The sequence below is a fragment of the Carcharodon carcharias genome, chromosome 3 (assembly GCF_017639515.1).
Source record: "Carcharodon carcharias isolate sCarCar2 chromosome 3, sCarCar2.pri, whole genome shotgun sequence".
NCBI classification, from domain to species: domain Eukaryota; kingdom Metazoa; phylum Chordata; class Chondrichthyes; order Lamniformes; family Lamnidae; genus Carcharodon; species Carcharodon carcharias.
This window is the reverse complement of record NC_054469.1, coordinates 232,231-250,798: the sequence shown is the minus strand read 5'-3', so window position 1 is coordinate 250,798 and position 18,568 is coordinate 232,231. Positions and strand designations below refer to the sequence as shown.

The window sequence follows — 18,568 nt, the reverse complement described above, 5'->3', positions numbered from 1 at the left end:
CTATGGAATAAAGTGTGACATGGAGCCATTTAAGGAGATATTAGGTCAGGTGGCCAAACGCATGGACAAAGGTTTTAAGGAGAAAAGCGAGGTAGAGAGGCAGAGAAATTTAGGGAGGTAATTCCAGGGCTTGGGATCTAAGCTACTGAAGGTACGGCCGGCAATGGTGGACTGAACAAAATCGGACATGTTCAAGAGGCCAGAGCTAGAGGAGTGCGGATATCTCGGAGCGTTGTGAGGCCTGGAGGAGATCACAGAGATATGGAGTGAGGAAATGGAGGGATTTGAAAACACCGATGCCAGTGTATGTCAGCGAGCACAGTGAGGTGGAGGCAGGGGGAGCGTGTGGTTGGATGGTGAACGGAGTCTGTTCCCAGAAACTGTTCCCACTGGCTCGAGGCTCATTAAACAGAGGCCCCAGATTTCAGGTGATTGGCGACAGAAGCAGAGGGCTGATGGGAATGACCTCTCCACAACGAGAGGTTGTGATGTGGAATACACTGAAAGATCCAACAGCCGCTTCCTAAAGAGAATTGGGCCAGGATTTGAAGAGTAAAAGTTTACAGGGAAAGGACAGGGGAGTGGGATTCATTGGATAGGCCATTCAGAGAGAGAGACAGCACACGCACAATGGGCCGAAAGGCTGGGATGAGTCTGTGTGACTCCGGATCGCCCTCACTGATTCCACACAAACCCTCAATTTATCCACATCTTCAGCCTCTGATTTGGGAATTTGCTTACCCACGAACCTACTCTGTTTATGATAAGAATGAGGAGCAGGACGAGGCCATTCTGCCCCTCGAACCTGCTCTGCCAGTCAATAAGATTGTAGCTGATCTGATTGTGGCCTGAATTCCACTCTCCTGTCCGCACCCACCCCCGATAGCCCTCAACTCCCCTGTCAATCGAAAATGTGCCTAACTCACTCTGGAATATATTCAGTGACCCAGGTCTCCGGGAAAAAGAATTCTACAGGCTAACAACCCACAGAGAGAGGAAATCCCCCCTCACCTCCGTCTTCACTGGGAGACACTGCCCCCCCTTGTTTCAGGCTCACCCCCAAGAGGAAACATTCTCTCGTCAAGCCCCCTCAGAATCTTAGATGTCACCCCTCATTCTTCTAAACTCCAGCGGGTACAGGGCCCAACCTACTCAACCTCACCTCATAAGACAACCCCCTCATCCCGGGAATCAGCCGAGTGAACCTTCCCTGCACTGCCTAATGCAAGGGTGTCCCTCCTTAAATAAGGAGACCGGAACTGTACAGGGTATTCTAGATGGTATCTCCCCAACGTCTTGTAACGTTGGAATTGGACTTCCCTGCTTTGATACTCCAACCCCCTCGCAATAAAGGCCAATGTTCTTTTTGCCTCTTCACCCCTTGTACTACTCTGTTTCCTCCAGCCTGTTTTGCCGTGAGATTGTTCACTATTGACTGGTTTTATTCCAGGGATCTCCTCGGGAAAGACCCTCATGAAAAGTTGGAAATCAAGCTGAAGCCAGACGGCAGTGGACACCTCCATGTCCCTGGCCTGAAGCATGTGGAGGTCAAACGTTACGAAGAGATTGGAAAGGTGAGACCCTTGGGCAGTTCCCTCCCTCCCCTCTCCGCTCACTGGGAGTTCCGCGGCTCTGATGGACGCTATTGACCGTTTAACCCTCCCCCCTCTCCCGGCAGGTCCTGACATTGGGCCGGAGAAACCGGGTTACCCAGAGCACCAACATGAACCAGCACAGCTCCCGCTCGCACGCCCTGCTGACCATCACTGTCACAGGAACGGACAACAGGACCAACACCAAGACAGCAGGTAGGGCCGCAATCCACCTCAGCAACCAGCCAGTTCCCTCCGTCCCTCCTCCCTGCACTGCAGCCCGCCCATGGACACCCATCTTCCCCTCACACCCCCTCCCCCCATCAGCCAACCCCCAAATCTCCCCACTCCCCCAGTCCCCCCACACCACCAGTCTCCCCACAAGCTGTTCTGCTGCACCCCCATCCCGATCTACCCCCGCCCCCTCCCCTCTTCCTGTGTCCCTCTCTCCCTGCAGCCCCCACTCTCCCCCTGCCCCCACTCGCCCCCTGCCCCCACTCTCCCCACGCCCCCTTCTCCCCACGCCCCCTTCTCCCCAGGCCCCCTTCTCCCCACGCCCCCTTCTCCCCACGCCCCCTTCTCCCCACGCCCCCTTCTCCCCACGCCCCCTCTCTCCGTGCCCCCCTCTCCTCACGCCCCCTCTCCCCCTGCCCCCACTCTCCCCACGCCCCCTTCTCCCCACGCCCCCCTCTCCCCGTGCCCCCACTCTCCCCACGCCCCCTCTCCCCACGCCCCCTTCTCCCCACGCCCCCTCTCCCCGTGCCCCCCCTCTCCTCACGCCCCCTCTCCCCGTGCCCCCACTCTCCCCACGCCCCCTTCTCCCCACGCCCCCTCTCCCCATGCCCCCACACTCCCCACGCCCCCTCTCCCCCTGCCCCCACTCTCCCCACGCCCCCTTCTCCCCACGCCCTCTCTCCCCGTGCCCCCACACTCCCCACGTCCCCTCTCCCCCTGCCCCCACTCTCCCCACGCCCCCTTCTCCCCACGTCCCCTCTCCCCGTGCCCCCACTCTCCCCACGCCCCCTCTCCTCGTGCCCCCACTCTCCCCACGCCCCCTCTCCTCGTGCCCCCACTCTCCCCACGCCCCCTCTCCTCGTGCCCCCACTCTCCCCACGCCCCCTCTCCTCGTGCCCCCACTCTCCCCACGCCCCCTCTCCCCGTGCCCCCACTCTCCCCATGCCCCCTCTCCCCGTGCCCCCACTCTCCACATGCCCCCTCTCCCCACGCCCCCTTCTCCCCACGCCCCCTTCTCCCCACGCCCCCTCTCCCCACGCCCCCTTCTCCCCACGCCCCCTCTCCCCGTGCCCCCACTCTCCCCACGCCCCCTTCTCCCCACGCCCCCTCTCCCCATGCCCCCACACTCCCCACGCCCCCTCTCCCCCTGCCCCCACTCTCCCCATGCCCCCTTCTCCCCACGCCCTCTCTCCCCGTGCCCCCACACTCCCCACGCCCCCTCTCCCCCTGCCCCCACTCTCCCCACGCCCCCTTCTCCCCACGCCCCCTCTCCCCGTGCCCCCACTCTCCCCACGCCCCCTCTCCTCGTGCCCCCACTCTCCCCACGCCCCCTCTCCTCGTGCCCCCACTCTCCCCACGCCCCCTCTCCCCACGCCCCCTTCTCCCAACGCTCCCTTCTCCCCACGCCCCCTCTCCCCGTGCCCCCACTCTCCCCATGCCCCCTCTCCCCACGCCCCCTTCTCCCAACGCTCCCTTCTCCCCATGCCCCCTCTCCCCGTGCCCCCACTCTCCCAACACCCCCTTCTTCCCACGCCCCCTCTCCCCGTGCCCCACTCTCCCCACGCCCCCACTCTCCCCACGCCCCCTTCTCCCCACGCCCCCTCTCCCCGTGCCCCCACTCTCCCCACGCCCCCTTCTCCCCACGCCCCCTCTCCCCGTGCCCCCACTTTCCCCACGCCCCCTCTCCCCGTGCCCCCACTCTCCCCACGCTCCCTCTCCCCGTGCCCCCACTCTCCCCACGCCCCCTTCTCCCCACGCCCCCTCTCCCCGTGCCCCCACTCTCCCCACGCCCCCTCTCCCCCTGCCCCCACTCTCCCCACGCCCCCTCTCCCCCTGCCCCCACTCTCCCCATGCCCCCTCTCCCCATGCCCCCACTCTCCCCAGGCCCCCTTCTCCCCGCACCCTCCCCTCTTCCTGTGCCCCTCTCTCCTCGTGCCCCCCCCTCTCCCCACGCCCCCTCTCCCCCTGCCCCCACTCTCCCCATGCCCCCTCTCCCCGTGCCCCCACTCTCCCCACGCCCCCTCTCCCCGTGCCCCCACTCTCCCCACGCCCCCTTCTCCCCACGCCCCCTCTCCCCGTGCCCCCACTCTCCCCACGCCCCCTCTCCCCGTGCCCCCACTCTCCCCACGCCCCCTCTCCCCACGCCCCCTTCTCCCAACGCTCCCTTCTCCCCATGCCCCCTCTCCCCGTGCCCCCACTCTCCCAACACCCCCTTCTTCCCACGCCCCCTCTCCCCCGTGCCCCCACTCTCCCCACGCCCCCACTCTCCCCACGCCCCCTTCTCCCCACGCCCCCTCTCCCCGTGCCCCCACTCTCCCCACGCCCCCTTCTCCCCACGCCCCCTCTCCCCGTGCCCCCACTTTCCCCACGCCCCCTCTCCCCGTGCCCCCACTCTCCCCACGCTCCCTCTCCCCGTGCCCCCACTTTCCCCACGCCCCCTCTCCCCGTGCCCCCACTCTCCCCACGCTCCCTCTCCCCGTGCCCCCACTCTCCCCACGCCCCCTTCTCCCCACGCCCCCTCTCCCCGTGCCCCCACTCTCCCCACGCCCCCTCTCCCCCTGCCCCCACTCTCCCCACACCCCCTCTCCCCCTGCCCCCACTCTCCCCATGCCCCCTCTCCCCATGCCCCCACTCTCCCCAGGCCCCCTTCTCCCCGCACCCTCCCCTCTTCCTGTGCCCCTCTCTCCTCGTGCCCCCCACTCTCCCAATGCTCCCTTCTTCCCACGCCCCCTCTCCCCACGCCCCCTTCTCCCCACGCCCCCTCTCCCCGTGCCCCCACTCTCCCCATGCCCCCTTCTCCCCACGCCCTCTCTCCTCGTGCCCCCACTCTCCCCACGCCCCCTCTCCTCGTGCCCCCACTCTCCCCACGCCCCCACTCTCCCCACGCCCCCTCTCCCCGTGCCCCCACTCTCCCCACGCCCCCACTCTCCCCACGCCCCCTTCTCCCCACGCCCCCTCTCCCCGTGCCCCCACTCTCCCCACGCCCCCTTCTCCCCACGCCCCCTCTCCCCGTGCCCCCACTTTCCCCACGCCCCCTCTCCCCATGCCCCCACTCTCCCCACGCTCCCTCTCCCCGTGCCCCCACTCTCCCCACGCCCCCTTCTCCCCACGCCCCCTCTCCCCGTGCCCCCACTCTCCCCACGCCCCCTCTCCCCCTGCCCCCACTCTCCCCACGCCCCCTCTCCCCCTGCCCCCACTCTCCCCATGCCCCCTCTCCCCATGCCCCCACTCTCCCCAGGCCCCCTTCTCCCCGCACCCTCCCCTCTTCCTGTGCCCCTCTCTCCTCGTGCCCCCCCCTCTCCCCACGCCCCCTTCTCCCCACGCCCCCTCTCCCCGTGCCCCCACTCTCCCCACGCCCCCTCTCCCCGTGCCCCCACTCTCCCCACGCCCCCTTCTCCCCACGCCCCCTCTCCCCGTGCCCCCACTCTCCCCACGCCCCCTCTCCCCGTGCCCCCACTCTCCCCACGCCCCCTCTCCCCACGCCCCCTTCTCCCAACGCTCCCTTCTCCCCATGCCCCCTCTCCCCGTGCCCCCACTCTCCCAACACCCCCTTCTTCCCACGCCCCCTCTCCCCGTGCCCCCACTCTCCCCACGCCCCCACTCTCCCCACGCCCCCTTCTCCCCACGCCCCCTCTCCCCGTGCCCCCACTCTCCCCACGCCCCCTTCTCCCCACGCCCCCTCTCCCCGTGCCCCCACTTTCCCCACGCCCCCTCTCCCCGTGCCCCCACTCTCCCCACGCTCCCTCTCCCCGTGCCCCCACTTTCCCCACGCCCCCTCTCCCCGTGCCCCCACTCTCCCCACGCTCCCTCTCCCCGTGCCCCCACTCTCCCCACGCCCCCTTCTCCCCACGCCCCCTCTCCCCGTGCCCCCACTCTCCCCACGCCCCCTCTCCCCCTGCCCCCACTCTCCCCACACCCCCTCTCCCCCTGCCCCCACTCTCCCCATGCCCCCTCTCCCCATGCCACCACTCTCCCCAGGCCCCCTTCTCCCTGCACCCTCCCCTCTTCCTGTGCCCCTCTCTCCTCGTGCCCCCCACTCTCCCAACGCTCCCTTCTTCCCACGCCCCCTCTCCCCACGCCCCCTTCTCCCCACGCCCCCTCTCCCCGTGCCCCCACTCTCCCCACGCTCCCTTCTCCCCACGCCCTCTCTCCCCGTGCCCCCACACTCCCCACGCCCCCTCTCCTCGTGCCCCCACTCTCCCCACGCCCCCTCTCCCCCTGCCCCCACTCTCCCCACGCCCCCTTCTCCCCACGCCCCCTCTCCCCGTGCCCCCACTCTCCCCACGCCCCCTCTCCCCCTGCCCCCACTCTCCCCACGCCCCCTCTCCCCCTGCCCCCACTCTCCCCACGCTCCCTTCTCCCCACGCCCCCTATCCCTGTGCCGCACCCCCCCCCACACACACCCCTCTCCCCACGTTCACCCCCCCCAGGGATTGATGCCACTGAGTGAAGGCCGTGCTGACCTGGTCCCACCCTAACAGGGAAGCTGAACCTGGTGGATTTGGCCGGCTCGGAGCGAGTCTGGAAATCAGGAGCGGAAGGTGAGAGGTTGAAGGAGGCTCAGAATATCAACAAATCCCTGCTGGCACTCGGGGATGTCATCCAGGCTCTGAGAGCCAAACAGAACCACATCCCATTCCGGAATTCCAAGCTCACCTACCTGCTCCAGGATTCACTGGGAAAGGGCAACAAAACTGTCATGGTGGTCCAGGTAACCGGGAGCAGAGTGAGAGAGAGAGAGAGAGAGTGTGTGCACGTCTCTGTCCGTCTGTCTGTCTGTCTGTCTGTGTGACTCTGTGTCTGCCTGTGTGTGTCTCTGTGTCTCTGTCTGTGTGTGTGTCTGTGTCTGTGTGTGTCTCTCTCTGTGTCTCTGTCTGTGTCTCTGTCTGTGTCTCTGTGTGTCTGTGTGTCTGTGTGTCTGTCTGTGTGTGTGTGTGTGTGTGGGCCCAGCATTTATAGTCCATCCCTAATTGCCCTTGAGAAGGTGGCGGTGAGCTGCCTTCTTGAGCCGCTGCAGTCCATGTGGTGTAGGTACACCCACAGTGCTGTTAGGGAGGCAGTTCCAGGATTTTGACCCAGCGACAGTGAAGGAATGGTGATATATTTCCAAGTCAGGATGGTGAGTGACTTGGAGGGGAAGTTCCTGGTGGTTGTGGTGTTGATGTAAAGCAGCAATCACTGATAAGGGACCTGGGTAAACACGCTGTGAGTTCATTTAAGTTTGACGGAGTGAAACATCTCTCTTCATCTCATCGTACACATGGCCATCATTTCCTGGTTTGTCAGTCACCTCGTGTACATGTACCTGACAGGATACCGGATCGTCATTCTTATTGCTCGAAGATACCCATTGTGTAGGGTCTGTTTGGATCAGTGCACGTCTCGTTGTAGCTGCATCAGCCTTTGCTCTAGTCTCTGCCGCTGCCCATGGCCCTTTCTGCCCCAGGCCTTGCAGGATTGATGGAAAGCCGGACATTTCCTTGGTGCCTGTAGGGGTCCACAACTTCCACATGTCTCGTTGGGTTTGGCTATTCTGGTGAATGAGTCAACAGTTGGGGATGTACTGAGGACCTGTGATCATCAATCTGTGAGGATCGCTCCGTACTGAAGTCCATCCTTGAGTAGCTCTTCGATAATATACATTTTGGGCTTGTCTGGCAGATCATTCTGGACAATTCTGTCTGCTAGCCCTGTGTTTGAAAAATCACAGTACCTACCCTTTTCTCTGCATCTACTGATGAAGTGGTCTATGGGTTCTGTAGGCTATTGTCAAAATGACATGAACTCCAGTCGATGAATACGGAAGTTTAACCTGATTGTGAACTGGTCTTCCAGTGTAATCCATATCTTTTGGGGATCCTTTAGCTCTTCTGCTGTCAATCCTGACATGTTCAGCTTGTGTAGACCTTCGTTCCCAACTGCTGGGTGAATTTTTATGGCTCGCTTGTGAGGTTCAGTTAGGGAGGGAGTTCCAGGATTTTGACCCAGTGACAGTGAAGGAACAGTGATATATTTCCAAGTCAGGATGGTGAGTGATTTGGAGGGGAACTTCCAGGTGGTGGTGTTCCCGTATGTCTGCTGTCCTTATCCTTCTAGATGGTAGTGGGTTGTGGGTTTGGAAGGTGCTGCCTAAGGAGTCTTGGTGAATTCCTGCAGTGCATCTTGTAGATGGTACACACACTGCTGCTACTGTGTGTCGGTGGTGGAGGGAGTGAATGTTTGTGGATGGGGTGCCAATCAAGCGGGGCTGCTTTGTCCTGGATGGTGTCGAGCTTCTTGAGTGTTGTGGGAGCTGCACTCACCCAGGTAATGTGTGTGTGTGTGTGTGTGTGTGTCTGTGTATGTGTGTGTCTGTGTAATAATGCACAAGTGTGTAATTGTGTGCACATTTAGAGGTATGCATGTGCATCACGGGGTATTAAAGGGTGTGGGGAATGAGGGGGAGAGTGGGATTAGACTGGGTGAGTTATTAAAGGGTGCAGGGAGTGAGGGGGAGAGTGGGATTAGACTGGGTGGGATATTAAAGGGTGTGGGGAGTGAGGGGGAGAGTGGGATTAGACTGGGTGGGATATTAAAGGGTGTGGGGAGTGAGAGGGGGAGTGGGATTAGACTGGGTGGGATATTAAAGGGTGCGGGGATGAAGGGGGAGAGTGGGATTAGACTGGGTGGATATTAAAGGGTGTGGGGAGTGAGGGGGAGAGTGGGATTAGACTGGGTGGGATATTAAAGGGTGTGGGGAGTGAGGGGGAGAGTGGGATTAGACTGGGTGGGATATTAAAGGGTGCGGGGAGTGAGGGGGAGAGTGGGATTAGACTGGGTGGGATATTAAAGGGTGTGGGGAGTGAGGGGGAGAGTGGGATTAGACTGGGTGGGATATTAAAGGGTGTGGGGAGTGAGGGGGAGAGTGGGATTAGACTGGGTGGGATATTAAAGGGTGTGGGGAGTGTGGGGGGAGGGTGGGATTAGACTGGGTGGGATATTAAAGGGTGCGGGGAGTGAGGGGGAGAGTGGGATTAGACTGGGTGGGATATTAAAGGGTGCGGGGAGTGAGGGGGAGAGTGGGATTAGACTGGGTGGGATATTAAAGGGTGCAGGGATGTGAGGGGAGAGTGGGATTAGACTGGGTGGGATATTAAAGGGTGCAGGGATGTGAGGGGAGAGTGGGATTAGACTGGGTGGGATATTAAAGGGTGCGGGGAGTGAGGGGGAGAGTGGGATTAGACTGGGTGGGATATTAAAGGGTGCGGGGAGTGAGGGGGTGGGTGGGATTAGACTGGGTGGGATATTAAAGGGTGTGGGGAGTGAGGGGGAGAGTGGGATTAGACTGGGTGGGATATTAAAGGGTGCAGGGAGTGAGGGGGAGAGTGAGATTAGACTGGGTGGGATATTAAAGGGTGCGGGGAGTGATGGGGCGAGTGGGATTAGACTGGGTGGGATATTAAAGGGTGCGGGGAGTGAGGGGGAGAGTGGGATTAGACTGGGTGGGATATTAAAGGGTGCGGGGAGTGAGGGGGAGAGTGGGATTAGACTGGGTGGGATATTAAAGGGTGCGGGGAGTGAGGGGGAGAGTGGGATTAGACTGGGTGGGATATTAAAGGGTGAAGGGAGTGAGGGGGAGAGTGGGATTAGACTGGGTGGGATATTAAAGGGTGCAGGGAGTGAGGGGGAGAGTGGGATTAGACTGGGTGGGATATTAAAGGGTGCGGGGAGTGAGGGGTGAGTGGGATTAGACTGGGTGGGATATTAAAGGGTGCGGGGAGTGAGGGGGAGAGTGGGATTAGACTGGGTGGGATATTAAAGGGTGCGGGGAGTGAGGGGGAGAGTGGGATTAGACTGGGTGGGATATTAAAGTGCACGGGGAGTGAGGGGGAGAGTGGGATTAGACTGGGTGGGATATTAAAGGGTGCGGGGAGTGAGGGGGAGAGTGGGATTAGACTGGGTGGGATATTAAAGGGTGTGGGGAGTGAGGGGGGAGAATGGGATTAGACTGGGTGGATATTAAAGGGTGTGGGGTGAGGGGGAGAGTGGGATTAGACTGGGTGGGATATTAAAGGGTGTGGGGAGTGAGGGGGAGAGTGGGATTAGACTGGGTGGGATATTAAAGGGTGCGGGGAGTGAGGGGGAGAGTGGGATTAGACTGGGTGGGATATTAAAGGGTGTGGGGAGTGAGGGGGAGGGTGGGATTAGACTGGGTGGGATATTAAAGGGTGTGGGGAGTGAGGGGGAGAGTGGGATTAGACTGGGTGGGATATTAAAGGGTGCAGGGAGTGAGGGGGAGAGTGGGATTAGACTGGGTGGGATATTAAAGGGTGCGGGGAGTGAGGGGGAGAGTGGGATTAGACTGGGTGGGATATTAAAGGTTGCAGGGAGTGAGGGGGAGAGTGGGATTAGACTGGGTGGGATATTAAAGGGTGCGGGGAGTGAGGGGGAGAGTGGGATTAGACTGGGTGGGATATTAAAGGGTGCGGGGAGTGAGGGGGAGAGTGGGATTAGACTGGGTGGGATATTAAAGGGTGCAGGGAGTGGGGGGGAGTGTGGGATTAGACTGGGTGGGATATTAAAGGGTGCGGGGAGTGAGGAGGAGAGTGGGATTAGACTGGGTGGGATATTAAAGGGTGTGGGGAGTGAGGGGGAGAGTGGGATTAGACTGGGTGGGATATTAAAGGGTGTGGGGAGTGAGGGGGAGAGTGGGATTAGACTGGGTGGGATATTAAAGGGTGCGGGGAGTGAGGGGGAGGGTGGGATTAGACTGGGTGGGATATTAAAGGGTGCGGGGAGTGAGGGGAGAGTGGTATTAGACTGGGTGGGATATTAAAGGGTGCGGGGAGTGAGGGGGAGAGTGGGATTAGACTGGGTGGGATATTAAAGGGTGCGGGGAGTGAGGGGGAGAGTGGGATTAGACTGGGTGGGATATTAAAGGGTGCGGGGAGTGAGGGGTGAGTGGGATTAGACTGGGTGGGATATTAAAGGGTGCGGGGAGTGAGGGGGAGAGTGGGATTAGACTGGGTGGGATATTAAAGGGTGCGGGGAGTGAGGGGGAGAGTGGGATTAGACTGGGTGGGATATTAAAGGGTGTGGGGAGTGAGGGGGAGAGTGGGATTAGACTGGGTGGGATATTAAAGGGTGCGGGGAGTGAGGGGAGAGTGGGATTAGACTGGGTGGGATATTAAAGGGTGCAGGGAGTGAGGGGGAGAGTGGGATTAGACTGGGTGGGATATTAAAGGGTGTGGGGAGTGAGGGGGAGAGTGGGATTAGACTGTGTGGGATATTAAAGGGTGCGGGGAGTGAGGGGAGAGTGGGATTAGACTGGGTGGGATATTAAAGGGTGCGGGGAGTGAGGGGGAGAGTGGGATTAGACTGGGTGGGATATTAAAGGGTGTGGGGAGTGAGGGGGAGAGTGGGATTAGACTGGGTGGGATATTAAAGGGTGTGGGGAGTGAGGGGGAGAGTGGGATTAGACTGGGTGGGATATTAAAGGGTGCGGGGAGTGAGGGGGAGAGTGGGATTAGACTGGGTGGGATATTAAAGGGTGTGGGGATTGAGGGGGAGAGTGGGATTAGACTGGGTGGGATATTAAAGGGTGCAGGGAGTGAGGGGGAGAGTGAGATTAGACTGGGTGGGATATTAAAGGGTGCGGGGAGTGAGGGGGAGAGTGGGATTAGACTGGGTGGGATATTAAAGGGTGTGGGGATTGAGGGGGAGAGTGGGATTAGACTGGGTGGGATATTAAAGGGTGTGGGGATTGAGGGGGAGAGTGGGATTAGACTGGGTGGGATATTAAAGGGTGTGGGGATTGAGGGGGAGAGTGGGATTAGACTGGGTGGGATATTAAAGGGTGCGGGGAGTGAGGGGGAGAGTGGGATTAGACTGGGTGGGATATTAAAGGGTGCGGGGAGTGAGGGAGAGAGTGGGATTAGACTGGGTGGGATATTAAAGGGTGTGGGGAGTGAGGGGGAGAGTGGGATTAGACTGGGTGGGATATTAAAGGGTGTGGGGATTGAGGGGGAGAGTGGGATTAGACTGGGTGGGATATTAAAGGGTGTGGGGATTGAGGGGGAGAGTGGGATTAGACTGGGTGGGATATTAAAGGGTGCAGGGGAGTGAGGGGGAGAGTGAGATTAGACTGGGTGGGATATTAAAGGGTGCGGGGAGTGAGGGGGAGAGTGGGATTAGACTGGGTGGGATATTAAAGGGTGTGGGGATTGAGGGGGAGAGTGGGATTAGACTGGGTGGGATATTAAAGGGTGTGGGGATTGAGGGGGAGAGTGGGATTAGACTGGGTGGGATATTAAAGGGTGTGGGGAGTGAGGGGGAGAGTGGGATTAGACTGGGTGGGATATTAAAGGGTGCAGGGAGTGAGGGGGAGAGTGAGATTAGACTGGGTGGGATATTAAAGGGTGCGGGGAGTGAGGGGGAGAGTGGGATTAGACTGGGTGGGATATTAAAGGGTGTGGGGATTGAGGGGGAGAGTGGGATTAGACTGGGTGGGATATTAAAGGGTGTGGGGATTGAGGGGGAGAGTGGGATTAGACTGGGTGGGATATTAAAGGGTGCGGGGAGTGAGGGGGAGAGTGGGATTAGACTGGGTGGGATATTAAAGGGTGTGGGGATTGAGGGGGAGAGTGGGATTAGACTGGGTGGGATATTAAAGGGTGTGGGGAGTGAGGGGGAGAGTGGGATTAGACTGGGTGGGATATTAAAGGGTGCAGGGAGTGAGGGGGAGAGTGAGATTAGACTGGGTGGGATATTAAAGGGTGCGGGGAGTGAGGGGGAGAGTGGGATTAGACTGGGTGGGATATTAAAGGGTGCAGGGAGTGAGGGGTGAGTGGGATTAGACTGGGTGGGATATTAAAGGGTGCGGGGAGTGAGGGGGAGAGTGGGATTAGACTGGGTGGGATATTAAAGGGTGCAGGGAGTGAGGGGGAGAGTGGGATTAGACTGGGTGGGATATTAAAGGGTGCAGGGGAGTGAGGGGGAGAGTGGGATTAGACTGGGTGGGATATTAAAGGGTGCGGGGAGTGAAGGGGTGAGTGGGATTAGACTGGGTGGGATATTAAAGGGTGCGGGGAGTGAGGGGGAGAGTGGGATTAGACTGGGTGGGATATTAAAGGGTGCGGGGAGTGAGGGGGAGGTGGGATTAGACTGGGTGGGATATTAAAGGGTGTGGGGAGTGAGGGGGAGAGTGGGATTAGACTGGGTGGGATATTAAAGGGTGCGGGGAGTGAGGGGGAGAGTGGGATTAGACTGGGTGGGATATTAAAGGGTGCGGGGAGTGAGGGGGAGAGTGGGATTAGACTGGGTGGGATATTAAAGGGTGCGGGGAGTGAGGGGGAGAGTGGGATTAGACTGGGTGGGATATTAAAGGGTGTGGGGAGTGACGGGGAGAGTGGGATTAGACTGGGTGGGATATTAAAGGGTGTGTGGAGTGAGGGGGAGAGTGGGATTAGACTGGGTGGGATATTAAAGGGTGCGGGGAGTGAGGGGGAGAGTGGGATTAGACTGGGTGGGATATTAAAGGGTACAGGGAGTGAGGGGGAGAGTGGGATTAGACTGGGTGGGATATTAAAGGGTGCGGGTTTGGGGGAGAGTGGGATTAGACTAGGTGGAATATTAAAGGGTGCGGGGAGTGAAGGGGGAGAGTGGGATTAGACTGGGTGGGATATTAAAGGGTGCGGGGTGTGTGGGGGAGAGTGGGATTAGACTGGGTGGGATATTAAAGGGTGTGGGGAGTGAGGGGGAGAGTGGGATTAGACTGGGTGGGATATTAAAGGGTGCAGGGAGTGAGGGGGAGAGTGGGATTAGACTGGGTGGGATATTAAAGGGTGCGGGGAGTGAGGGGGAGAGTGGGATTAGACTGGGTGGGATATTAAAGGGTGCGGGGAGTGAGGGGGAGAGTGGGATTAGACTGGGTGGGATATTAAAGGGTGCGGGGAGTGAGGTGGGAGAGTGGGATTAGACTGGGTGGGATATTAAAGGGTGCGGGGAGTGAGGGGGAGGGTGGGATTAGACTGGGTGGGATATTAAAGGGTGCAGGGAGTGAGGGGGAGAGTGGGATTAGACAGGGTGGGATATTAAAGGGTGTGGGGAGTGAGGGGGAGAGTGGGATTAGACTGGGTGGGATATTAAAGGTACAGGGAGTGAGGGGGAGGGTGGGATTAGACTGGGTGGGATATTAAACAATGTGGGGAGTGAGGGGGAGAGTGGGATTAGACTGGGTGGGATATTAAAGGGTGCGGGGAGTGAGGGGGAGAGTGGGATTAGACTGGGTGGGATATTAAAGGGTGTGGGGTGAGGGGGAGAGTGGGATTAGACTGGGTGGGATATTAAAGGATGAGGGGAGTGACGGGGAGAGTGGGATTAGACTGGGTGGGATATTAAAGGGTGTGGGGAGTGAGGGGGAGAGTGGGATTAGACTGGGTGGGATATTAAAGGGTGAGGGGAGTGACGGGGAGAGTGGGATTAGACTGGGTGGGATATTAAAGGGTGTGGGGAGTGAGGGGGAGAGTGGGATTAGACTGGGTGGGATATTAAAGGGTGCGGGGAGTGAGGGGGAGAGTGGGATTAGACTGGGTGGGATATTAAAGGGTGCAGGGAGTGAGGGGGAGAGTGGGATTAGACTGGGTGGGATATTAAAGGGTGCGGGGAGTGAGGGGGAGAGTGGGATTAGACTGGGTGGGATATTAAAGGGTGCGGGGAATGAGGGGGAGAGTGGGATCAGACTGTGTAGGATATTAAAGGGTCGGGGGAGTGAGGGGGAGAATGGGATTAGACTGGGTGAGTTATTAAAGGGTGTGGGGAATGAGGGGGAGAGTGGGATTAGACTGGGTGGGATATTAAAGGGTGCGGGGAGTGAGGGGGAGGGTGGGATTAGACTGGGTGGGATATTAAAGGGTCGGGGGAGTGAGGGGGAGAATGGGATTAGACTGGGTGGGATATTAAAGGGTGCGGGGAGTTAAGGGGGAGAGTGGGATTAGACTGGGTGGGATATTAAAGGGTGTGGGGAGGGTGGGATTAGACTGGGTGGGATAGTAAAGGGTGCGGGGAGTGAGGAGGAGAGTGAGATTAGACTGGGTGGGATATTAAAGTGTGCGGGGAGTGAGGGGGAGAGTGGGATTAGACTGGGTGGGATATTAAAGGGTGCGGGGAGTGAGGGGGAGTGTGGGATTAGACTGGGTGGGATATTAAAGGGTGCGGGAGTGAGGGGGAGAGTGGGATTAGACAGGGTGGGATATTAAAGGGTGCGGGGAGTGAGGGGGTAGAATGGGATTAGACTGGGTGGGATATTAAAGGGTGCGGGGAGTGAGGGGGAGAGTGGGATTAGACTGGGTGGGATATTAAAGGGTGTGGGGAGTGATGGGGAGAGTGGGATTAGACTGGGTGGGATATTAAAGGGTGCAGGGAGTGAGGGGGAGAGTGGGATTAGACTGGGTGGGATATTAAAGGGTGCGGGGAGTGAGGGGGAGAGTGGGATTAGACTGGGTGGGATATTAAAGGGTGTGGGGAGTGTGGGGGAGAGTGGGATTAGACTGGGTGGGATATTAAAGGGTGCAGGGAGTGAGGGGGAGAGTGGGATTAGACTGGGTGGGATATTAAAGGGTGCGGGGAGTGAGGGGGTGAGTGGGATCAGACTGTGTAGGATATTAAAGTGTCGGGGGAGTGAGGGGGAGGGTGGGATTAGACTGGGTGGGATATTAAAGGGTGTGGGGAGTGAGGGGGAGAGTGGGATCAGACTGTGTAGGATATTAAAGGGTCGGGGGAGTGAGGGGGAGAGTGGGATTAGACTGGGTGGGATATTAAAGGGTCGGGGGAGTGAGGGGGAGAATGGGATTAGACTGGGTGGGATATTAAAGGGTCGGGGGAGTGAGGGGGAGAATGGGATTAGACTGGGTGGGATATTAAAGGGTGCGGGGAGTGAGGGGGAGAGTGGGATTAGACTGGGTGGGATATTAAAGGGTGCGGGGAGTGAGGGGGAGAGTGGGATTAGACTGGGTGGGATATTAAAGGGTGCGGGGAGTGAGGGGGAGAGTGGGATTAGACTGGGTGGGATATTAAAGGGTGTGGGGAGTGAGGGGGAGAGTGGGATTAGACTGGGTGGGATATTAAAGGGTGTGGGGAGTGAGGGGGAGGGTGGGATTAGACTGGGTGGGATATTAAAGGGTGCAGGGAGTGAGGGGGAGAGTGGGATCAGACTGTGTAGGATATTAAAGGGTCGGGGGAGTGAGGGGGAGAGTGGGATTAGACTGGGTGGGATATTAAAGGGTGTGGGGAGTGAGGGGGAGAGTGGGATCAGACTGTGTAGGATATTAAAGGGTCGGGGGAGTGAGGGGGAGAGTGGGATTAGACTGGGTGGGATATTAAAGGGTCGGGGGAGTGAGGGGGAGAATGGGATTAGACTGGGTGGGATATTAAAGGGTGCGGGGAGTGAGGGGGAGAGTGGGATTAGACTGGGTGGGATATTAAAGGGTGTGGGGTGAGGGGGAGAGTGGGATTAGACTGGGTGGGATATTAAAGGGTGCGGGGAGTGAGGGGGAGAGTGGGATTAGACTGGGTGGGATATTAAAGGGTGCGGGGAGTGAGGGGGAGAGTGGGATTAGACTGGGTGGGATATTAAAGGGTGCGGGGAGTGAGGGGGAGAGTGGGATTAGACTGGGTGGGATATTAAAGGGTGCGGGGAGTGAGGGGGAGAGTGGGATTAGACTGGGTGGGATATTAAAGGGTGCGGGGAGTGAGGGGGAGAGTGGGATTAGACTGGGTGGGATATTAAAGGGTGCGGGGAGTGAGGGGTAGAATGGGATTAGACTGGGTGGGATATTAAAGGGTGCGGGGAGTGAGGGGGAGAGTGGGATTAGACTGGGTGGGATATTAAAGGGTGCGGGGAGTGAGGGGGAGAGTGGGATTAGACTGGGTGGGATATTAAAGGGTGCGGGGAGTGAGGGGGAGAGTGGGATTAGACTGGGTGGGATATTAAAGGGTGCGGGGAGTGAGGGGAGAGTGGGATTAGACTGGGTGGGATATTAAAGGGTGCAGGGAGTGAGGGGGAGGGTGGGATTAGACTGGGTGGGATATTAAAGGGTGTGGGGAGTGAGGGGGAGAGTGGGATTAGACTGGGTGGGATATTAAAGGGTGTGGGGTGAGGGGGAGAGTGGGATTAGACTGGGTGGGATATTAAAGGGTGCAGGGAGTGAGGGGGAGAGTGGGATTAGACTGGGTGGGATATTAAAGGGTGTGGGGAGTGAGGGGGAGAGTGGGATTAGACTGGGTGGGATATTAAAGGGTGCGGGGAGTGAGGGGGAGAGTGGGATTAGACTGGGTGGGATATTAAAGGGTGCAGGGAGTGAGGGGGAGAGTGGGATTAGACTGGGTGGGATATTAAAGGGTGTGGGGAGTGAGGGGGAGAGTGGGATTAGACTGGGTGGGATATTAAAGGGTGCGGGGAGTGAGGGGGAGAGTGGGATTAGACTGGGTGGGATATTAAAGGGTGCAGGGAGTGAGGGGGAGAGTGGGATTAGACTGGGTGGGATATTAAAGGGTGCAGGGAGTGAGGGGGAGAGTGGGATTAGACTGGGTGGGATATTAAAGGGTGCGGGGAGTGAGGGGGAGAGTGGGATTAGACTGGGTGGGATATTAAAGGGTGTGGGGAGTGAGGGGGAGAGTGGGATTAGACTGGGTGGGATATTAAAGGGTGCAGGGAGTGAGGGGGAGAGTGGGATTAGACTGGGTGGGATATTAAAGGGTGCGAGGAGTGAGGGGGGGAGGGTGAGATTAGACTGGGTGGGATATTAAAGGGTGCAGGGAGTGAGGGGGAGAGTGGGATTAGACTGGGTGAGTTATTAAAGGGTGGGGGGAGGGTGGGATTAGACTGGGTGGGATATTAAAGGGTGTGGGGAGTGAGGGGGAGAGTGGGATTAGACTGGGTGGGATATTAAAGGGTGCGGGGAGTGAGGGGGAGAGTGGGATTAGACTGGGTGGGATATTAAAGGGTGCGGGGAGTGAGGGGTGAGTGGGATTAGACTGGGTGGGATATTAAAGGGTGCAGGGAGTGAGGGGGAGGGTGGGATTAGACTGGGTGGGATATTAAAGGGTGTGGGGAGTGAGGGGGAGAGTGGGATTAGACTGGGTGGGATATTAAAGGGTGCGGGGAGTGAGGGGGAGAGTGGGATTAGACTGGGTGGGATATTAAAGGGTGCAGGGAGTGAGGGGGAGAGTGGGATTAGACTGGGTGGGATATTAAAGGGTGCAGGGAGTGAGGGGGAGAGTGGGATTAGACTGGGTGGGATATTAAAGGGTGCGGGGAGTGAGGGGGAGAGTGGGATTAGACTGGGTGGGATATTAAAGGGTGTGGGGAGTGAGGGGGAGAGTGGGATTAGACTGGGTGGGATATTAAAGGGTGTGGGGAGTGAGGGGGAGAGTGGGATTAGACTGGGTGGGATATTAAAGGGTGCGGGGAGTGAGGGGGAGAGTGGGATTAGACTGGGTGGGATATTAAAGGGTGCGGGGAGTGAGGGGGAGAGTGGGATTAGACTGGGTGGGATATTAAAGGGTGCGGGGAGTGAGGGGGAGAGTGGGATTAGACTGGGTGGGATATTAAAGGGTGCGGGGAGTGAGGGGGAGAGTGGGATTAGACTGGGTGGGATATTAAAGGGTGTGGGGAGGGTGGGATTAGACTGGGTGGGATATTAAAGGGTGCGGGGAGTGAGGGGGAGGGTGGGATTAGACTGGGTGGGATATTAAAGGGTGCGGGG

The 18,568-nt window shown here is 59.1% G+C and overlaps 1 protein-coding gene across 1 annotated transcript in view; it reads left to right on the top strand.

Moving 5' to 3' along the window:
- LOC121275731 (kinesin-like protein KIFC3) overlaps nt 1-18,568 on the top strand; it is a 101,391-nt gene that overhangs the window by 66,874 nt on the left and 15,949 nt on the right. Inside the window, 3 exon segments of the mRNA XM_041183321.1 lie at nt 1,451-1,574; nt 1,679-1,808; nt 6,308-6,537. Coding sequence (XP_041039255.1) covers nt 1,451-1,574; nt 1,679-1,808; nt 6,308-6,537 — 484 coding nt within the window.